The sequence below is a fragment of the Prionailurus viverrinus genome, chromosome A1, assembly GCF_022837055.1.
Source record: "Prionailurus viverrinus isolate Anna chromosome A1, UM_Priviv_1.0, whole genome shotgun sequence".
Classification (NCBI taxonomy): domain Eukaryota; kingdom Metazoa; phylum Chordata; class Mammalia; order Carnivora; family Felidae; genus Prionailurus; species Prionailurus viverrinus.
In genome coordinates, this window is record NC_062561.1 from 16,378,200 (window position 1) to 16,400,106 (window position 21,907).

The 21,907-nt window shown below is 38.1% G+C and overlaps 1 protein-coding gene across 5 annotated transcripts in view; it reads right to left on the minus strand.

Annotated features, from left to right (window-relative positions):
• Positions 1-232: 232 nt before the first annotated feature.
• Positions 233-21,907, minus strand: part of TRPC4 (transient receptor potential cation channel subfamily C member 4) — a 204,574-nt gene continuing 182,899 nt past the window's right edge. For all 5 annotated transcript variants that reach the window (XM_047869354.1, XM_047869347.1, XM_047869374.1 and 2 more), the window contains 3 exons: positions 8,545-8,586; positions 8,328-8,417; positions 233-6,149 (listed from right to left, as the gene is read on the minus strand). In XM_047869354.1, coding sequence (XP_047725310.1) covers positions 5,427-6,149; positions 8,328-8,417; positions 8,545-8,586 — 855 coding nt within the window. In that variant the 3' untranslated portion in view covers positions 233-5,426. The remainder of the gene's footprint in view (positions 6,150-8,327; positions 8,418-8,544; positions 8,587-21,907) is intronic.

The following is a 21,907-nucleotide window of genomic DNA, read 5'->3' on the forward strand; positions in this document are numbered from 1 at the left end:
AGTCTTCCATGATGCTCTGGTAGTTAAAAAAACAAGCAAGTCATTAAATTATAGGTATAGTATAAATTCCATTTTTGATAAAAACAATAAAAAACCATAACCTATACATATATTTACATATTTATTTACATTATAAATTTATATTAATATTATATGTATAAATTTTAATATATATTAATATATTTGCAAAGGCAAGAAAAAACATGTAAAACAACAAATTAATAGCAGTGATTCCATTAGAAGATTAGGAATCAAGGAGAGATAGCAAATTTTAGTTGAACGAAAGCAATATTTTTTGAGTGGTTGAATACGTTTTACCTGTGAAATTCAAATGGTGGATATACATGAACTGAGTGAAACCAGTAGAGATGCTTCAGAGCATCACTGTCCAATAGAAATGTACTGCAAATTACAAATGTGAGTCACAGATGTATTTTTAATACTTTCTAGTAGCTACATTAAAAGGTAAAAAGAAGCATGAAACTATTTTCGTTCATATATTTTATCCCAGTGCATCCAAAATACTATCATTTCAACACGTAACCAATGTAAATATTAATGAGATATTTTACATTGTTCTCATATTAAGTCTTTGAAATCCAGTGTGTATTTTATACTCATAGACCCATTTCAGGTGCTTAGTCGCCTTACATCAATAGTAGCTACCATATTGGACAGTGCAGCTCTAGAGGAAACTGATGGTTTTGCTCCTGGTAAATTTCACTGGCAGAGACAACATCACTCTTTGTCAACTCACTGGGAGCATGACCATATTTGGCCCTGGTCTCTTGATCTCAATCTTGGGTCACCTTCATATTTTCCAGCTCTATCATTTTTCAGTTGGGAAGGTTTAATTTTATTTTATACATTTTATTGTTGCTAATGTGTATATAGCGTTATCACAAAATCTACAGTAGAAGTGAAAATGGCAAAGTGTATTTTTTAGAAAATGGTAAGAAACCAGTTTGTTTGTTTTTTTTTAATCCGTAAACAAAATTTTGTTGGGAGAAAAGAGTAATATATTCCAAATTTTGGCTGTGGAAAGTTTGAACAACTACAAAAATTTTCTACTGAAGGAGAGGGCAAAGAAGAAAAAATTCCACAAAAATAAAAATTCATTACCCAAAACATTTAGAACCTGATATCTCATCTGAATATCTAGATGAAGAGTTTTTCTTTAAGCTCCAACTCGACCACTTAATAGCAGGGTAAATCTGAATAACTGCCATAAACCCTTAAGTGCCCTTAACCTTTGTTTTTCCAGTGACCTATGGAGAACTTATTTAATAATGTTCCATTTTTTAAAAAGTCATGCGATAACACTATATAAACAAAATTCATTGTAATTTATTGTGAAATAATTAAGATAATATATTTGAAGTTGAATTTAAAGAGACTTCCAGAGATTAACTTTTAAATGCAAATTACTGGGAGGTCTGAACTTTGGAAAATATAAGGCAAGGAAAAAAATGTAATAAGTTAAACAGAATAAATAATTTTCAAAATGGTGAAATATATTCATAAATTTGGCTTTTTAAAAATTTCAGTCATTGTAAACCTATTGACAGAGACACATGGATGGTTTTTGCTCAGTTGATTTTTAGGGATACAGTCTGAAATGTATAAATTGTTCTGCAAACACATGTACAAAAACTAAGAATGGGCAAAAGTCATGGAACTGGACAATCATTCGCTCAACTAAATCCCAGAATTAGTAAGGATTAGTGAATATTAGAAGAGTGCATCTTTATATCACTGGTTACCCATATTCCTTCTACACTGGCTGGAAAATTGACTGCTTCTTGGAGAATAATATGGCAAGTTTCTTTCTTTATACCCTAACAGTTACCCAAGGTATTTGTTAGGATTTGTGTGTTCGATTACTAAGGTATGTCCGTATCACTAAAGTTGCTATCTAGGTCAAGGCAAGAAAGTGGGTATGCTTTTGCAGTAGTTTAATTGCCAGCCAATAAATAAAATATCTAATTTAAGAAAATTTGATATACAAATATCCAGCTTATGAAACAGTTACATTTTAGAGCATGATTATCACTTTGAAAAATAATTCATCATTTTACAAAATATTTCACTACCATGTTTTCTTTTTTTACGTAACCAGTTCCCTACTGCAGTTAATACAGATTTATTAACACAGATATTTTCAGGAAAATATCTATCACAAATAAAGAGGTCCATCTTCATAGCATTTTTTTCTTGGAAATGGGTTTTCCAAAATACATGATAAGTGAAGTGCTGTGAGTATAACCTAGTTCTATTAGAGTTAACTGAATTTTCTAGACACTCTTCCACTTAACCCTGGCTATGAATAAATAAGTGAAGGTAAGCAACTAATAGCAAGGCCAACAGGACACAAAACATAAGAAACATTATTTATACAAGGTATGATATGAAACCTCTCTTTTGTGTTTAGGAGTTTATGTTCATAGAAATATGAATGGAAATGAAAAGAAAACCCCAAATTACTCATTTAGAGACTTCAAAAAATATCCTTCTATTTGAAATCCTGCTGTTTTATGTTTTCTCATTCTTTCCCTACTGTTCATCTTCATTAATGCTACCTAACATCACTGCGTATTCAGAATAATGTTCACTTCTAGGACATATTGTACTAACAGTATTCAATATTTTGTTTAAACTCATAGATGCATCATCTGTCAGTGACATCTGACAGAGGGTTGTTAAAAACCATCATTTTTGGAACACTGCAAAGTGTGGTGTTACTGGCTCCAAGTAAGTCCCTCTGTTGTCACCATGTTTACCTTTAAAACATCAGCACCCTAACCCTTGATATAAATAAACTCCTGGGAAAATTTTGCTTCGTTTTGTTTTTATTGTTGTTGGTGTCATTTGAAGAAACAGAGGACATTTGAAATTAAATTCTGGTAGAGTATGTATAATGGTGATGTATACGATTTTTACTTTGGAAGAAACAACATTAACAACAGAAGCAGAACAGAATCATTGGAACATACTCCAAATACTGAGAACAGGTCTATGTTTCTCTACAGAATATATGTCTGTCTGACTTAGAACAGTTTGGGTGTTTCACTATCCCCAGGGCTTATTGTGAGTTCTAACACACTCGTTCTAACATAAATGAATGTGCTTGAGGCAATGAGAACATTCATTAGCCTTTTTGTGCTTCTCCAAACCTACCAGGCCCATTCCTATATCTCTCGGACAAAACCAGATTTGGGAAAGAGCAGTAAACTCAGTGCCTCCGGGTTGTGGCTTATTTGGAAACTAAAATCTAATATTCCAGGTTGAATTCTGATGTCCCATACCTAATATGTTTTTTTAAACTTACTAACTTCTATAATATAATTGAGTCTAATGAATCCAATATATCTTTAATTATATGCATTCTTCTTACTTTACGAGAGGAACACATTTATGGAGTAAACTCCACACTCATTCTCTCTCAAAATGCACCATTTCAGAAGCAGCAATCAATAGTAAGCCCGATAGGTGCACATTTTTTGCTTGGTCTGTTTATGTTCAGAGAGGCATGTAGTGGTTACATGTAGTGGTTAAAGGCTTGGCCCTGAAGGACCCGTCATAGCTCCATCACTAACTGTGAACCTTCGTTAGTGCCTGTCTCAGTTTCTTCAAATATAAAGTGGGCTAAGAACAGTAGCTACTTCACACCATTGTTGTAAGTAGTACATATGTGTAAATACACGTGTTGCATATAGAACGGTGGCTGGCATTGTTATTGCTGTTACTCCTTATTTTTGATGTATGGTAATCAGAAACTGGGGTGTTTTTTCAAAAATTTTTTCATGTTTATTTATTACTGAGAAACAGAGAGACAGAGCATGAACAGAGGGGAGGGGCAGAGAGAGGAGGAGATACGGAATCTGAAACAGGTGCCAGGCTCCGAGCTGTCAGCACAGAGCCTGACACGGGGCTTGAACTCACAAACCACGAGATTATGACCTGAGCCGAAGTCGGACGCTTAACCGACTTAGCCACCCAGCCGCCCCAGACACTGGGTTTTGTAATAGTATGCAGTTTTGGGTCAATGTTAAATTATATACCATTTGTCTAGTCTGTGGAGGTAATTTCTGAAGTAAAATGAACTCATCGTTTTTCTATTGATTTGAAATAAATGCTTACTGCATGTGGTGAAGGAACTTCTATTTCTATGGTGGCTTATATAGTCACAAGTTACATAATTTAAACTTTAAGAAGTTGCCAGTGCCTTTTCATATTAGGTGAAAACATTTTCTTTTTAGTGGTTCAGTGAATGAATATAAGATAAATTACTTTGAAAACAACAGAAGAAACAAGTAATTAAGAATGTTGTTCGTATGGGGAAAACTTAATATCTATATCTACTGCTAAAATTAATAATGATTTTTGGAAATCTTAATTTTAAAGAAATATGTACCAGTCACTGGAGGAAAGAAGAGGAAACCATTAGGTTTCCGTATTTTTCTTGAATTGGCAATAATATTGCACTGATTGAAATAGAATTTAACTTTGCTTAGATTTAGAGTTTAGAATGAATTTATGGATCCTATGAGAATGTAACATCTTGCTTTGTTTAAGGAGCATTACCTACTCTAATTTATTGTTATTCTTTTGTAGCACTGAGAACTTTTGCCACATTTTGAAATTCTATTATTCATAAAGCCTCATATTTATACTGACTAGCAACTGAACCTGAAAAAGGTAATTTAAAAAAACCTGAAATAAAACTTTGTTCATGACAAAGTCTCATTAAAAATCATCAATCACCAATATTTATTAAGACAAACATTTATTTTACTTACTGAAATGAAAAAGTGGGCATCCTAGAACTCCAAAGTACACCTGCTTTTCATTTTAGGAGGGGGTTTGATCACGACTCCATGAAAAGAAGGCTTGCTTGCTTTAATCTGTGCTGTATTTACATGTTCAGAAATAATTTGGTAATATTTTTGTTTTAAAGCCAAATTGTAGGGCTGCCCGAAAAGTCCTTGATGTGTAACCATCTCTAGAGATCCCCCAAAATTATGAAAAGCTCTAATATTTCAGCTGCATTGTTTTTCTGCATATAAAAATACCTACTATAGGAGTCAACTACCACATGAAATAAGTTGCATTTGTTTTAGTTGAAAAAGAGAGCTAAAAATTTCCTGTGGATTATTGCAATAGTACAAGAATACAAGGTGCGTTTATTTATTAACCAAAAAAAAAAAAAAAAAGGTAAAACAAATTGTGAAAGCAAAAGCTGGCTATGAAACCAGGGTTTTTGATAGCCTTTGCCTTATTTAAACAGGTTACACGTTAATATGCGACAGTTGATAAATGCTATGAGGTGGAAGTTAGCATTTGCTAATTTACTTTAAACATCTCCCCCTACCCAGGGCACTATGGAAAATATGTATATGTATGATCAACGCTCCCTCCTTCAAGTATCACAATCTTGTGGTCACATAATCTTCGTGGGTGGCTGTGTCCGTGAGGTTTCCATCATAGTCTATACTGGAGTCCTCTTCCTTTGCGTGCTTCTCCTTTGGTATTATTGGAACAGTGTCCTCCACCACCACCTTCTCCGACTTGAAGGAACACACTCTCTTGCCCACCTGTAAACCCAGGGTGTCCGTATTCCTTTCTCGATGGTCTACTAAGATGCACTGTTCACTGAGACCAGGGATGTTCAAGTCACCCCGCGAAGCTAACCCTCGGGATTCCAGTTGAATATTCCTCTCTAGTGGTCTTTCGGCCTGCTGACGAGCAACTTCTTCTGAAACAGAGAAGATTTGGTTTGCATTTTGCTCAGCAGCGTTTTGTTTTGACCGTCTGTGAAATAACCCGAAGTTTTTGATATCGGTCACAAAGTTCACTTTTCTCTGCTTCTCTCTTGGGGGCTCTTGCACCACTAGGGCGGAGCCATTGCTGATGTTGTGTCTTTCGGAGGCAATCGCTGCCGATCGCGGGTGAATCAGGGTGGTTAAATCGAAAAGGCTGAAGTTCTTTTTCTTGTCTTTGCTACTGCCTTCGTTGTCACTCTTTTCATCCGAGTCCGCAGAGTTGGAGGACTCCTTTGTGGCCTGAGCCGACTGGACGGTAGAGAGCTTGCTTCCTCTTAGTAACCCCAGGACTTCAAAGCGGAAACTAGAAATGTCTTGCTTTAGTTCCTAAGTGAAATGTGAAATGAAGAAATTTAGTTTGTGACTTAAACAAACATGAGGGCTCATGGTGAGCACATTTCATATATGGCTCTGATGTGTTTTCACTCATTTTTTTTTTTAAAGTTTACCTATTTATTTTTGAGAGAGAGAGAGAAAGAATGAGCAGGGAAAGGACAGAGAGAGAGAGGGAGAGCGAGAATCCCAAGCAAGCTCCGTGGTGTCAGAGCAGAGCCCAGCAAGGGGCTCAATTCCATGAACCCTGTGAGATCACCACCTGAGCTGAAATCAAGAGTCCCAGGCTTAACCAACTGAGCTATCCAGACACTCCTACTCGTTTTTAAGAGCCAGGATTCCATTTTTGCTGTGGTTCTGTTGAGAACTGCCTGTTCTGTCCCTGGCACTGGAGTCATTTTGATGCCTGCTAATTTCCCTGTTGGCAGTTATGTAGTAACAAGGAGACCTCCTGGGGTTGATGCAAAAGGAAACAAGAGTATATCGGATTTGAGGGACTATAGTTTCAAATGCTTCCTTTCTAAAATATTCACCTGCCTTCAAGTCACCTCTCATTCTCTCGGGATGCATTTTTAAAAGGGTTCTCATGGGGCGCCTGGGTGGCGCAGTTGGTTAGGCGTCCGACTTCAGCCAGGTCACGATCTCGCGGTCCGTGAGTTCGAGCCCCGCGTCAGGCTCTGGGTTGATGGCTCAGAGCCTGGAGCCTGTTTCCGATTCTGTGTCTCCCTCTCTCTCTGCCCCTCCCCCGTTCATGCTCTGTCTCTCTCTGTCCCAAAAATAAATAAACGTTGAAAAAAAAATTAAAATAAATAAATAAATAAAAGGGTTCTCATGTTAGCATATCTTTCTGTCCAAAGGGATATCTAAAACAAAATAATTAAAGTGGTGTCTACTGTTCCAAGAGTTGGCAGTTACCTTCAATTGTTTACTACCTTGGGGTTGCATTTACCTCAGCACCTGGGGCAGCTACTAAATCTTGAGAATTGCTTCAGATCAGACAGCATTTCTCAGATGTATCCTCTACTCTTATCTTTTTGGACACTGAATTCTCAGTCCTACTCTTTTTGGATAACTGAGTTCTCAGTCCTAACCTGATGGTGGCCTTCCTGGTGGCTTCGTGCCTCCAACCTATCTCCTAAAGCACCAGGAATCATTTAACTACGAAGTGTGGATGTTGTGACTGTGAAGAACATTTGGGATCCTTTCAATCTGTGCTTTACGTTTTGCAATTCATCTGTCTTCTTACCTAGCCAGCTGTTCATCTTTATTCTCTTGTCAAACCTGACATTCTCAGTTAAAGGATCTTCTTCAGGGTTTTTTTATTTGTTTGTTTTTGCCTATAAGACCCTATTGACTTCACTCATTCTTTCAAAACCTCTAAGAACTCAGGCAGAATAACAAAAACATTTTATACCTGTGACTTGAGCATATATATTTCATGTATTCCACCTATCTCCTCTGATGGAATAAAAAACACAAAGAACCTCAGGGAGAAAGACTAAGTTTGTAAGTTACAATTAAGCACAAACCTTCAATTTCCTGCTACCAAAGCTGTGCATAGGACAGAGAAGGTTTTTGTTGTTGTTTTTAACATGTTGGTTACTACATGTTTCAGGCTTAGAAATCAGACTGGAATTTCAAAAACTAAAGCTCACTCATTCGAATGTTGCTAGGATCAGCAAGTTAAAATGCCACAAGGCACTAGGATTTTCTCTGTCTCCAAGTCCCCTCCACATTTCAGATTTAATGTGCTTTAAATTTTTTTTAATGCTTATTTATTTTTGAGAGAGGGAGACACATAGTGCGAGCAGGGGAGGGGCAGAGAGCGAGGGAGACACAGAATCTGAAGCAGGCTCCAGGCTCCGAGCTGTCAGCACAGAGCCCAAAGGCAGGGCTTGAACCTATAGACCGCAAGATCATGACCTGAGCTGAAGTCAGCTGCTTAACCAACTGAGCCATCTAGGTGCCCCAGATTTAATGTGCTTTAGAATAATGTATTTTGAAAGGAGATTTCACTGCTTAAAAAAAGAGAAGCCTTGAATTTAAGAGTAAGAAGGCACACAGGCTTGCTGAAACTCTTGGCCAAGTTGCCAGTTCTGATTGTAAATGTGCTGCATCTGGTTCCCTGCTCTGCAGAACCTGCCCCCTGGTGATGAGGATACAAACGGTTACCTTAAAGTTCTCTTCAGTCAGACCTTCTTCAGTTTTGGCATCTCTGATCATTGCGGCAACATACCTCTTCACCAGGTTCCGCATAACCTCCTGAGGCATGTCGAAACAACAGAACTGACATTCAGTGCATAAATAGGAATTCTCTCTTGAGTCCATTCTAAAGATGGGACTGTACTTCATTTTAATGCAAATTTCAAGATAGAATAGAATAACTTACTTGATACTGGTGATGTCTTCTCAAATTATCAGCAGCTCGCCTCTGAAAAGGAAAAAGGCATTTACTTTTCAGTTAGTGTGATATATTACCATTTTGGAAAATAATTGTTCTTTTTTAAAAAAATTAATTTATTTGTTTTGAGAGAAAGAGAGAGAGCAGGGGAGGGGCAGAGAGTGAGGAAGAGAGAGAATCCCAAGCCCCGCACTGTCAGCGCAAAGTCTGACACGGGGCTCCATCTCATGAACCATGAGATCATGACCTGAGCCAAGATGAAGAGTCAGTCGCTTAACCGACTGAGCCACCCAGGCACCCAATTCATTGTTCTTTTAATCGAGAATATATTTTTCCTCACTTCTCCAGAATGAACATTTTACTAGACAATGAACAATAGCTAGAGAGTTCTTCACATGAATCAAAAAGAATGAATGACACAAAACAACAAAGTGCAAGGTTATAATCCCTATGGCAGTTAACATATAGACCAAGTCAACAATGATGGGAAGGTTGTTCTTTTAAATATTTTAAATGTTTACTTATTTATTTTTGAGGGGGTGGGGAGGCAGAGAGAGCTGGAGACACAGAATCTAAAGCAGGATCCAGGCTCTGAACTGTCAGCACAGAGCCCAACATGGGCTGGAACCCATGAACCGTGAGATCATGACCTGAGCCGAAGTCAGATGCTTAACCAACTGAGCCACCCAGGCACCCCGGGAATGTTCTTTTAACAGAAGGTGATAGAAAATTAGATAATCATAGCTGATACTACCCCAGATCACTTGCAATAATTCCAAGAGATACAGATGAGACATATCAAATACAAAATAAATATCAAATAAAAATAAAAATTCAATAGAATAAAAAGCTTACATTATAATAATATATGGAGGTCTTCATAAATATCAACATAGCAAGTCTGAGAATTTAGCTATTACATGCAACATGTAATCAGAAACAATGTCAGACCACTACACCCCCAACACTAATTTCAATCAAATGTACATTAAGAAGGGACTGCTGCTTTAATTAGATAGTTAGATTTAAGAAAAAGTGGAAGATTCTGTTCAAACATAGGGTTCATAAATTCATCATTTTAAAAAGTAAATATGAGTCCCAGCTATCATTATAACAATATCAGAATGGTTTGGGGATGCAGCTGGGTTTAGCACAGAGCAGTGGTGCTGGAGTGCAGAATGGAGAGAGATGATGATGCCCAATGACTAAAAAAAAAAAAAAGTCTATTATAAATTGAATAAAATAATAAATGGCACTAATTGCATATTTGCAGATTTCACAAATATTTTAAAGATATCAGAAAAAAGCTATCAAAATTGTATTTTATGCATGTTGAATAATCAATATTTATTATTAAGGAAACCGAACAAACTTATCTAAAATAAAAATATTTGTGTAATAAAGGAATGAATTTGGTAGATTGTAAGAAAGCAAAGACATAACATATCTAGGGTTTAAACAAATCTTTTTATCTTGTTCCTTACTAAATACTTAATCATAGGCTGATAAAATAGAATTTTATAAAGAGTTAGGAATACATCACTGTGAAACGATACTAGGAAAAAATCAAACAATGCAAAAGAAACTTTTTTTTCTCTTTAGGGGAATAGGAGGAAATGGCATTTTCCCTGGCCAGGAGAATAGATTTGTTTTTCATGATTATTAGTGACTTTTAGGAGCAGTTGAGACGATGTTTAACTTCTTAAAAGCCACTAATTTATTTAAATACCATTCATTTTCAAATGAATCTTAAACAAGTTTTCAATATGATTATGGTATTCCTTAAAGACTGGGAAGTTTGAAATTCACTATGAAATTAGGATATCTTGGAAAAAAACAGCATGAGAAGGAATTTTATGACAGGGCCACAAGATGGAGGTATATGACTACCATTGAGACATAGTTTAGCTGAAATCCAAGACAAAAAGGACTTCTATAAGGAAAGGAGCCATCCAGATCTCCTTAAGTTTACCTCAAGTGGACACAAATACTAAAGCAAGATATACGCCAAGTTCTTTAACACTCTCACTATAGATATTGTACAGGAGATCTGCATTCCATGATTTTAGTAGATAGAAACTCTGAATTTAGTATAGAATTTATAGTCAACTCAATTTTGATTATTTTGAGTTTCTATTGTATTTTGCTATTCTGTTTTGGTCAAAAAAGTCAATAAAAAGTAGGCAGCAGATGGCAATCTGAAGTCATGATTTAACTTTAAATTTCCTTAATGAAAAATTAAAGAGTGACAGAATCAGAAAATTATGAGTAATAAGAGAAAATGATCACAATGCATCGTAGTATTCAAAAGAGTACAAACTGTCTTTCCTTCAACAGAACCTAATTCATAAACAGATCTCAAAATTTTAATACAAATATAATAAGATCAAATATTACACTTCATTTATTTATTTACTTATTTATTTTTTGTGAGAGATCGAGCTCACCGCACATGTGGGGAAGAGAGGCAGACGGAAGGAGAGAATCTTAAGCTCAGTGCAGAGCCTAATGCAAGACTCGATTCCATGACCCTGAGATCAAAGATTACACTTTAAAAACTAATTCCAGGTTTATTTTTTTTTTAGGGAAAAGGTTTTTAAAAAGCAAAACAGTATCGCAGAAAGAGAGTACATAGAAAAAGTTTTCTATGATGAATTTTAGAAACTATTCAACATCCATAGCCCATATCTGTATAAGTTAAAACAGTTAATTGTTTCTGCTCCACTTTTCTTCAACACCTACATTGTAATACAAGTCAGTTGAACTTCAGTATCCTAGGAAAATAAGAATGGATGAAGCTAACCATCTTCTGAATAGCGAAACAAATGAATGCAATACATTCGCCAGTGATGACCACTACATAATGCAGCTCAGATCTCTCTCATGTCTGTCTGTCTGTCTGTCTGTCTGTCTATCTATCTATCTATCTATCTATTTACTTACTTTAAAATGTTTATTTAATTATTTTTGAGAGAGGGAGAGAGCACGAGAGGGGCAGAGAGAGAAGAGACAGAGAATCCCAAGCAGGCTCTGTCCTGGTAGCACAGAGTCGGATGAACAGCTGGAACTCACGAACCATGAGGTTGTGACCTGAGCTGAAATCAAGAGTTGGATTAACTGACTGAGCCACACAGGCACCCCTCTCATGTCTATTTAATCTCTCTGTTTCTGGCTAGCACCACAGACATTGTAGACTATCACTATTATGCCTCCCTGTTTCTACTTTCTTACTTTCTGGCAGCTGGTGGAGTATCACTTTAAGAACATGTACTCAGGGATCACACTTGGGTTTAAAGGTGACTGAACCTAAATAAGGAATTTATCTCTGAGGTCCTCTCCCATCCCCATATTTTTATTCTCTAAGGTAAAGATAAACTCACTGGATGGTTTTGAAGATTAAATTAGATAAGAGATTTAAGACATCTGTCACTGACTAATGTTAAATAGTTCCCATCCTTTTTCCGTTTTTTCCCCTTTCAAATTAATAACATGATTTAACACAGTTTTTAAAAAATATTCTTGATTCACAAAACTTGTGGATAATTTGACACACATCAGGATTACCCCAGAGGAAGTAAAAGAGGATGTAATTGTTTCTTTTTGTGTGATTTGCATGACATTTCATGCTTGAGGAGCATTTTATTTAGGTAAAGAGTTGAATGCTTTTAACCTAGGCAATAGAGGTTTGAAAGTAAGAAATTTGCATTTAAGTAACAGGGTGAGGAGATAGTTTTAGTAAATATGGATAGATGTGACACAAGTTCTGTATGCAGTAATTTTTGTTTTATTAAGACTCTTTTTTTTTTAGACCAATTTAAGCTTCACAGAAAAATTGGCACGTTGTTAGAATTGATTAACCTACACTGATACATTATAATCACCTAAAGTCCGTGGTTTGCATTACTGTTTACTCTTGGTGTTGTAAACTTTACAGGTTTGGACAAATGTATAATGACATGTATCTATCATTATAATTTCATACAGAGTATTTTAACTATCCTAAAAATCTTCTATTCTTTGACTGTTTATCCCTCCCTCCCCTGATACCACCAGCTCAGCTTTGGTAACCATGAATCTTTTTTACTATCTCCATAATTTTGCTTCTTCCAGAATATAATATAGTTAGAATCATATTGTATATAGCTTCTTCAGGTTGGCTGTTTCATTTGGTAATACTTAGGGTTTCTCTAAGTCCTTGCATGCCTTGATAGGTCATTTCTTTTATTACTGAATAAATAATATTCAAGTGTCTAGATGTACCATAGCTTCTTTATTCACCTACTGAGGGAAATCTTGGCTGCTTCCAAGTTTGGGCAATTATGAATAAAGTTGCTATAAACATTCTTGTGCAGAATTTGGTGTGAACATACGTTTTCTTTTTTTTTTTTTTTTTTAAATAAATGTTTGTTTTTGGTAGGCAGAGAGAGAGAGAGAGAGAGAGAGAGAGAGAGAGATGGAGAATGAGTGGCGGAGGGGTAGAGAGAGAGGGAGACACAGAACCTGAAGCAGGCTCCAGGCTCTGAGCTGTCAGCACAGAGCCGGATGAGGGGCTTGAACCACGAACATAGGATCATGACCTGAGCCGAAGTGGGTGCTTAATTGACTGAGCCACCCAGGTGCCCCTGGAAATAAGTTTCACTTATTTCACTTATTTCACTCCTTTGTCAAGGAGTGAGACTGCTGGATTGTATGGTAAGGATATGTTTAGTTTTGTAAGAAACCATCAAACTATCTTCCAAAGTAACCTACCCTTTTGCATTCCCACCAGCAATGAATGAGAGTTCCTGTTGCTTCACATCCTTACTAGCATTTGCTGTTGTCGGTGGTCTAGTTTTTAGGCAATCCGATAGGTGTGGAGCACTGGTCAGTCTTCTTTTTTGAGGTTCCGAAAGTTTCATGAACATCTCTGCATAATATTGGATTTCTGCTGTGACCTCCATGAATTTTCCTTTGTGGGTTTCTATTTCATGAATCTTAGCTTCTAGGGCCAATTTAAGATCTATTTATTAAGTGGTTGCAGGTACGTGGAAGAGGCTGCAGAAACCAGAGATAAATAAAACACACCTTTTGCCCTTAAACAGCTTGTTGTCTACTAGGTGGATGCCAAGAATCTCTAGAGATGAAGGTAGAATACAAGCAACAACGTGGGGGTGGGGGTGGCGTCTTAATGTTATTTGAGTACAGGGAAGGGACAAGTAATATTGGGCAAAGCGGCCTTCAAACAGGGAAGGGGATTTCAGACTGGATGAGAAAGAATCATGGAACTTTAACAGTCAGATGCACAGACATTCAGGTGTGCAGAAAACTGGAATACAGTGAGCAAATATGCTAGTGCTGGTGCTGGTGGGTGAGAGACATGGGAAGGCAACTTCCACCAGGACAGCGGCAGTGTGCTCTGATAATAGGAATATATGAATTAGATCATGTTGGAGAGTTAGCAGGGGTTTTTTATGCAGCATCTTAGAAGGCACGGCGAATTCAGTGGTTGGTAGGCACCTGGCTTTTTGACTACTTGAGTGACATGTGAAGAAAGTTGAACTTCCATTATAATTACCTGGAAGCAGTGTGTTTTTCTAAATTTTTTTAATGTTTAACTACTTTTGAGAGAGACAGAGACAGAGTGTGAGTGGGCAAAGGGAAGAGAGAGGGAGACACAGAATCGGAAGCAGACTCCAGGCTCTGAGCTGTCAGCATGGAGCCCCACTCGGGGCTCGAGCCCACGAATTGTGAGATCATGACCTGAGCCACAGTTGGATGCCTAACCGACTGAGCCACTCAGGCACCCCCTTGGCAGCAATATGAAGTAGGAAAGATGAGTAGGAGAGAATCAGTAGATATTAGTGGGGATGCTATTACCAGAATGTAACTGAAGAGTAACTGGGTGTGAGCTAAAATGGTTCGCAGTGTGAATGGGAAGGAGGGGGCAGCAAGAATCACAAGGAGATAGAGAATGTTGAAAGGGAACAGAAGCCAGGGGGGTTGGCAGCTGGGGTGGGAGCATGATGACAAAGATTTTTAGCCTAGTTGCTGAGATGTTGGTGCTATTAAAAAATGCCAGTGGGGTCTCCTGGGTGGCTCAGTCGGTTAAGCATCAGACTTTTGGTTTCGGCTTAGGTCCTGATCTCATGATCTCATGGTTTGTGAGTTTGAGCCCTGCATTGGACTTCACGCTGACATTGTAGAGCCTGCTTGGGATTCTCTCTCCCTCTCTCCCTCTCTCTCTTCCCTCCCCCTGCTTATGCTCTCTCATTCTCTTAAAATAAACTTAAAAAAATAAATTTCAATACCTGACAATTAACACATAGGATTAAGAACAGACGTATTATTTCTTAGAACCAAAGAGCTTGTCTAGTCTCATGGCCTCATTTATAAGTAAGGAGACCAAGGCCCACAGAGTCGAGAGAGTGACTCAATACCACGGTGTTCTCCTGGCGGTGCTGGCTCTAGAATCCCCAGCTAGAACTCATTCTCTACACTCTGCTCTCCATCAACTAGACACTAAGAGACATTTGAACACATCTGCTATGTATTCTATAGTTTTGCCTCCCTCTCCCAATACATCTTAACTTGAGGGTCAGCACCATTGACACACTGGATCCATATTTACTCGAACAAAAATCAGTAACCACAGAATGCATGGTATATGTTGTATTAGTTTCTTAGGGCTGCCATACAAAATGTCACAATCTGTGTGGCTTAAGCCAACAGAAATTGATGATCTCACCATTCTGGAGGCAAGAAGTCACAAGTCAAGAGGGAAATGTTCCCTCTGAGGCAGGGTAGAAGAAAGGAAGTTTCTTCTTCCCAACTTTTCATGGTGACTATCAATCCTTGATGCTCGTTGGTTTGCAGGTGGATAATCCCAATCTCTGCCTCTGTCTTCACAAGGTGTTTTCTGCCTGTGTCTCTGTGTCTTCACATGGTCATGTTCTTATAAGGACTCTACTGCAATATGACCTCATCTTAACCCCTCTAATTACATCAGCAATGACACTATTTCCAAATAAAGTCGCATTCTGAGGAAGTGGAGTTTAGGACTTCAACGTATCTGTTTTCGCGGGGGGGGGGGGTGGGTACACAATTCAACCCATAATATATGTACTCTTTGCAATAAACATAATGATAATTTGGGCAATTAGTGGTATTATTAAATACTATACAGTAGAATTATCATCAATAATACCTAGCACGTTTGCTAGGTTTTTGTTGGGTAAAGATCAGCTGAGTTTCAAAGGAATTTACTCTCACAGGAGAAGGTATCACATCTTACAATGATCACTGGAGATGACGGAGAACAGAACTGACCAATCTGTGTTCATAAAAACAATGCAGTATGTTGGAGAAAGATGTGCATTTTAAGTTAGCGGTTTTCTCTGCAAATTATGTCAGGAATCTAGCGCCACTTACAGAATGTACCTTGGCAGGGTGGCTTTCCACGCGGGTGCCCAAGGCACACCTGTGCGCCACATCAGCATAACTCACAGTTTGCGGGTTCCTCTTGATTTGTTAGGACAAGATAAAGGCAGGATGTGGATCACAGAACTAATGATAAAGGAAAAGACCAAAGAAACCGCTGCTGCTGTGAGGGCACCCCTCATGTCCATAGACGTGTCAGGTCAGGTTGCCTTAGAGCAGGAAGGGTTTTGCAGTTGTGAAAGAAAGGGCTCTGGGGAATCAACTGTGACATTTTCTCGCTCTTTATCTCTAGTTCTCTCCACATCCATGTGGAGTGTCAGGCTCACTTCGTGTAGCTGGTTCCCTGCAGTCAATTGTCAGTGCTGCTCTCTCTCATTTCCACCCTGGTTTTGGTCTATCACTGATTTCAAGCCCATGAATTGTGCCTTTTATTCTTTGCTCTGCTTGGTGAATCCCTTAGGGGATGCAGCATGCTGTGCTCTTTTCCTTTTAAAAATGAGTAAAAAGACAAGGGGCTATTCTAAGATGTGATCCCTTTTTAAAAATTACATTTTGGCTCACTTACAGAGGGAGCTACATATTATTCTCTATAAGCACACTTTCTATGCATATGAAAATAAACATTATAACATGCTTGAATGTCACCTTGTGAAACCAAATATTCAGAGTTTTACTCTTGAAGTACCAAGAATATCAAGCAATTCATTCCTCTACATCCCTACCTGGGAAAGAAAACTTAATTAACAGGCCCCACCAGCAGATTTTACAGCAGTAAATTAGGGGTTGAGAGAGACTCATGGATGAATGCTATCTGATCTGTAAGATTTGTAGTTAGGACTACTAAAAGTCATGAAGAATAAGGGGCAATACCTTCTGATAAAAATACAGTCTGAAAAGCATGTACTATTAGCATTTGTCCTCCAGTGATGTAGCTGCTGCTAATCCATTCACTGTTTCTAATTCTTTGGCAGCGACATAACTGAGTGTATTTCTGTGGCAACTGGTCAAGCATGAGTATTCCGTCTGTGGTCCTAGAGCTGAGTGATGCTAAATGACCCTAACAGACATGGTGTTTCATGTTTTCCTCACTATGTTGTGCTCAAGAGAAAACCAGAAAGTGGAAAACATAAATCCAAGCAAGTTAAAATCGCTCTTTATAATTCTGTTAAAAGGCTTCACATGTCTTAGTCTGGCATCTTGACCTATTAATGTAAGCATTCCATTTTAGAAACCTGGTCTATGGCATTGAAATATTTCATATTAATTAAACACTTTGGCAGTGACATCTTTTTACTTTAATTCAATGATCTGGACCCCTTCAGCAATGAGGACAAAAGTTGCTTTTGTTTTTGTTTAAAAAGCTGTGCTAGATACCAATGCTTTCCCTAACAGGAGTTTCTCGTTCTCCTCCTCCCCCTCCTCCTCCCCCTCCTCCTCCTCCTCCTCCTCCTCCTCCTCCTCCCCCCCTCCTCCCCCCCTCCTCCCCCCCTCTTCCTCCTCCTCCCCCCCTCCTCCCCCCTCTTCTTCTTTTAATCTGTTTTAATGTTTATTTATTCTCTAGAGAGAGAGACAGACAGAGAGACAGAGAGACAGAGCACAAGTGGGGGAAGGGCAGAGAGAGAGGAAGATACAGAATCCAAAGCAGGTTCCAGGCTCTGAGGTGTTAGCACAGAGCCTGATGCGGGGCTTGAACTCACGAACTGTGACATCATGGCCTGAGCTGAAGTCAGTAGTTTAACTGACTGAGCCACCCAGGCACCCCTCTTTAACAGGAGTTTCTAATTAAAGTTACAAGGAAATGCTTATTAAAATAGAGATTCCTGATGATTTTAGCACTCACAAAAGTCTAAGAACTGGTGTTTTAATATGGAGAAGGGTATTTGCTGATAAAATGGGGTTAAGCTAAAAATTAGGTAAGTAGTAATACGAAAAACCAAAAGCTACAGGATGTTTCACATTTTATTGACTCCTCAATAGGCTGCCCCCTTTGGTAGGATTTCATAATTTCCCAGAGACAAGCCATTTTTCAATAATGGGTTTTCTTCCTCCAATAAAGGTTTTGCTCAATAAAGTTATTTCTGCTTCATTTATGTTTCCTGCAAAGAGCATTCCAAATGAAAGGTTAATTTATTTGGAACTCCCAATCACCCATAAGAGGAAGTCCAAAGTTAAAAAAAAGAAGTTAATGAGTTTTCAGCACTAGTTCTATCATTATTACCTGGAAACCATAACTACTAGATAAGATCACCGATGATGGGCTCCTGGAGAGTGGCCAGTGCAGCTATGCTGAAGAGTGCTCGCTTTCAGGCTCTGCCTGGGCATGTGAAGGGAATGAGCACCAGTGTGACATTCAGGCAGCTGCTGGGTGACAAGAGTAGGTAAGTGAATCACAAGTTGGGAAGGTTAGAGAAAATGCCTCAAAGAATGTATAAGCTCTACCACCAGGTGAGCTTCAGATTTCTGTCTCAAAAATGTGGCCTAAATATAAACAAGTTGAGATGCAAACAGAAGGTGAGCCAGGCTGGGAAACAAGGACTTTGAGATACAGGAATCTTAGAAACCGAAGACAGTGACGGCATTCAAAAGCTGTTGAGAAAAATGAAAATGGAAAGATGAATACGCAACATAGAAGGTATCATTGTATTATCATTACAGTTTTCAGGGAAGCAAGAGAGTGACTGAAAGCACACTGGTTTGGGAAACAAAAGATCCAGGTTTCCCCCCAGCTGTTACCAAGGGACCCTAAAACACCTGGCAAGGTAAATAAGTTCTCTCTGAAAGGAAATGGTTAAGCTAAATGATTTCTAAGGTCCTTTTGAAGTGTAATTGACATTGATATTCTAACCCATGCCTTGGTTATATAGAGTGACTGTCATCGATACGTCAACGTCACCTTTTAATTAATGGAAATGTGTATATCTTCTTGTCCTTATTTGTCTGTACTAATGAACTGTCGGGTATTAACCAAATTGAAATGAATTCACAACAAAATCAATTACTTTTTGACACTATTTTCTCATTTAACTCTTCTATTAATGTTGCCCAACCTTCTTAATTTGCTTTTCCTTTTTCTTATATTTTTCTTCATAAGTGATACATATTATTTCCATCTAAAATCTAAATGTATAAAACTGAACTATAAGTATGCAGACCAAAATATTATGTCCTTCCTGTTCTGGAAATGCAGTCTAGATAAAGAATACATTTATAGCATTGAGTTTGATTAGGCTAGTGCTTGCCCAAAGCCTTAGCTTGGTGAAGAAGAGGCAGGATTGAGAGTGGGATGACGGTGGGAAAGAGAGACATGACTCACAATATTTATTTAGTTTGTCATAAATTCCCAAAGCATAAAAATATCCCATTACCAAAGGTTTGTAAGATCTACATGGCTAAGGAAAAAGGAATGTCTTGGGGTCATGCCATTAATTGTGAATTCTCTTTCTGTGCATCAACTTGGATCAAAATAGTCAAATTTAGAGATAGAGACATAAAAAGAAATTTGTGTTTTTTTGAGACCAGTAATGTATAGAAAGGAACGTATTTTAACTTACACCATTTACCCTCTCCTTCTGAAAGGTGTGAATCACGGCTTTAATAGGAAATCCCAAATGAATGTTAAGCTCCTCTTTGCATCTAAGAAATGATGGTAACATATTCCTAACAATGCGTCAACCAACAGTGGGAGGATTCTAAGGGGTGTGTGGGGGGGGACTTGGAAGTCAAGTTCTTAGAGTGGTTTTCTATTATTTTGGTGGCAGCACAGATGGATCTCTTAAAATATTAGAGCAGGGCCCCATATCTTGTTACAAGTTTTGTGGCATCTTAAAACCCATGATTCTTTCTGCAATTGCCTAAAATTAAACTATTAAAAACAAATTTCTTTTGTGTGTGAACTTTATCTTGGGGCCCAGAAACTCTTTTTAAATCTAAATACTCCTGGGGTGCCTGGGTGGCTCAGTCGGTTGGACATTCGACCCGGCTCAGGTCATGATCTCGTGGTTGACAAGTTCAATCCACGCATCAGGCTCTGTGCTGTCAGCTCGGAGCCCGGAGCCTGCTTCGGATTCTGCGTCCCCCTCTCTCTCTGCTCCTCCCCTGACCCTGCTCTGTCTCTCACTGTCTCAAAAATAAAATGAACATTAAAAAAAATTTTTAAAAATCTAAATACTCCTATGACAGACAGCATAAGACTATATTAATCATTCGTATATTTCTAGGGATTGATTAAATAAATTTCTGAAGAATTTAAGAAAAAGATGTGAAAAAGGACAAGTACATTTTGATGTGGAAGAGAATAAGCCAGAGTTTGGCTTCCCTGAAACCCTTTTCTGTTTCTCTCAAGGAAAACATTATGTCTTACAATGTTGTCATAGCATTTTGCATGTAACATATTGTAATGTTAAATATATAACACGTACTATAGTAATATGTTCTCATATTTGTATGTCCCATGTTAGAAATAATGAGCTCGAGGATGGAAACCATGCCTTTATACCTACTCCTACCCCCAATCCCTAGCTCAGTTACTGGCTGGCACATAGAATGTGTGCAATAATTGCTTATTAAATCTCAGGCATTATGTTTATTTTACACCCTTTGTTAAATAATTTAAACCTATTTTATAGCAGAAACATCTGTTAAAATTTTTTACTCAAACATCTGGAGTAAAATAATTTCACTCTTTCTAAGGTCAGTGTTAAAATCTATCAGTATGAGTATTGCAGCCTAAGTCTTCATCATAATTTGACTTTGGTTTCTAGGATCATATATATGCACAAACTTTAGTCCTCCAAGTTTCTGGAGTAGGAATTTATAAAAAAGAATGTAACTACTTCCCAAAACCACCTCTCTGCTATATGCTGTATATGTTCTTGCCAGTCAATTTCATCCTTAGAATTAGAAATGTGACTGGGGAGCCTGGGTGGCTCAGTGTGTTGAGCATCTGACTTTGGCTTGGGTCATGATCTGATGGTTTGTGGGTTCAAGCCCCGCATTGGGCTCTGTGATAACAGCTCAGATCCTGGAGGCTGCTTCAGATCCTGTGCCTCCCTCTCTCTGCCCCTCCACCACTCACGCTCTCTCAAAAATGAATAAATGTTAAAAAAAATTTTAAAAATGGACTAAAATGACAGCAAAATCAAGGCCACTATCAGTGGAGAAAGCCCCATTTGATGCTGAGAGAAATGCTTACTGGGCAATGAAGTTAATGAGTGGGAAGGATCACTTAGGGCATAAGTAACAGAAACCTTTTTAACTTTTTTTTTTAATGTTTATTTACTTTTGAGACAGAGAGAGACAGAGCATGAACGGGGGAGGGTCAGAGAGAGAGAGGGGGAGACACAGAATCTGAAGCAGGCTCCAGGCTCTGAGCAGTCAGCACAGAGCCCGACGCGGGGCTAGAACTCACGAGCCATGAGATCATGACCTGAGCCGAAGCCGGACGCTTAACCGACTGAGCCACCTGGGCACCCCCAGAAACCTTTTTAAATAAAATTAAAAACAAATTTAAAAATGTTAGTAACTAGTATTACTTGGTGATTCTAATGTAAAGGCATATTAAAATACTTCCAAAGCAATTTCTCTGAGCAAGTCAAAACAACTAATGAACGTTAGAGTATGGATTCTCAAAATGTCACTATGAGAACTTTGAAAACTAAGTGTGAAAGAAATGAGGAATAACTTGTCCCATGTCAGTGGTTTTGCCGGAACAAAGTCCTTAGTCCCCATCTCTTCTGATGGAATCAGTTGAACTCTTGCTTTCTAGTATGAAAGGAACTTCCAAAGGAAGTTTAATCTGATACTGTTAACAGGAGCATGGCTCCGAATAGTCCTAACATTTTTTAAAAACACAACTTCTTGGTATTTAAAATGATTAGGTGTAGAAGCAAAATGTTGAGCAACTCAACATATTCTGAAGTCCCTGTGCTGGAACATG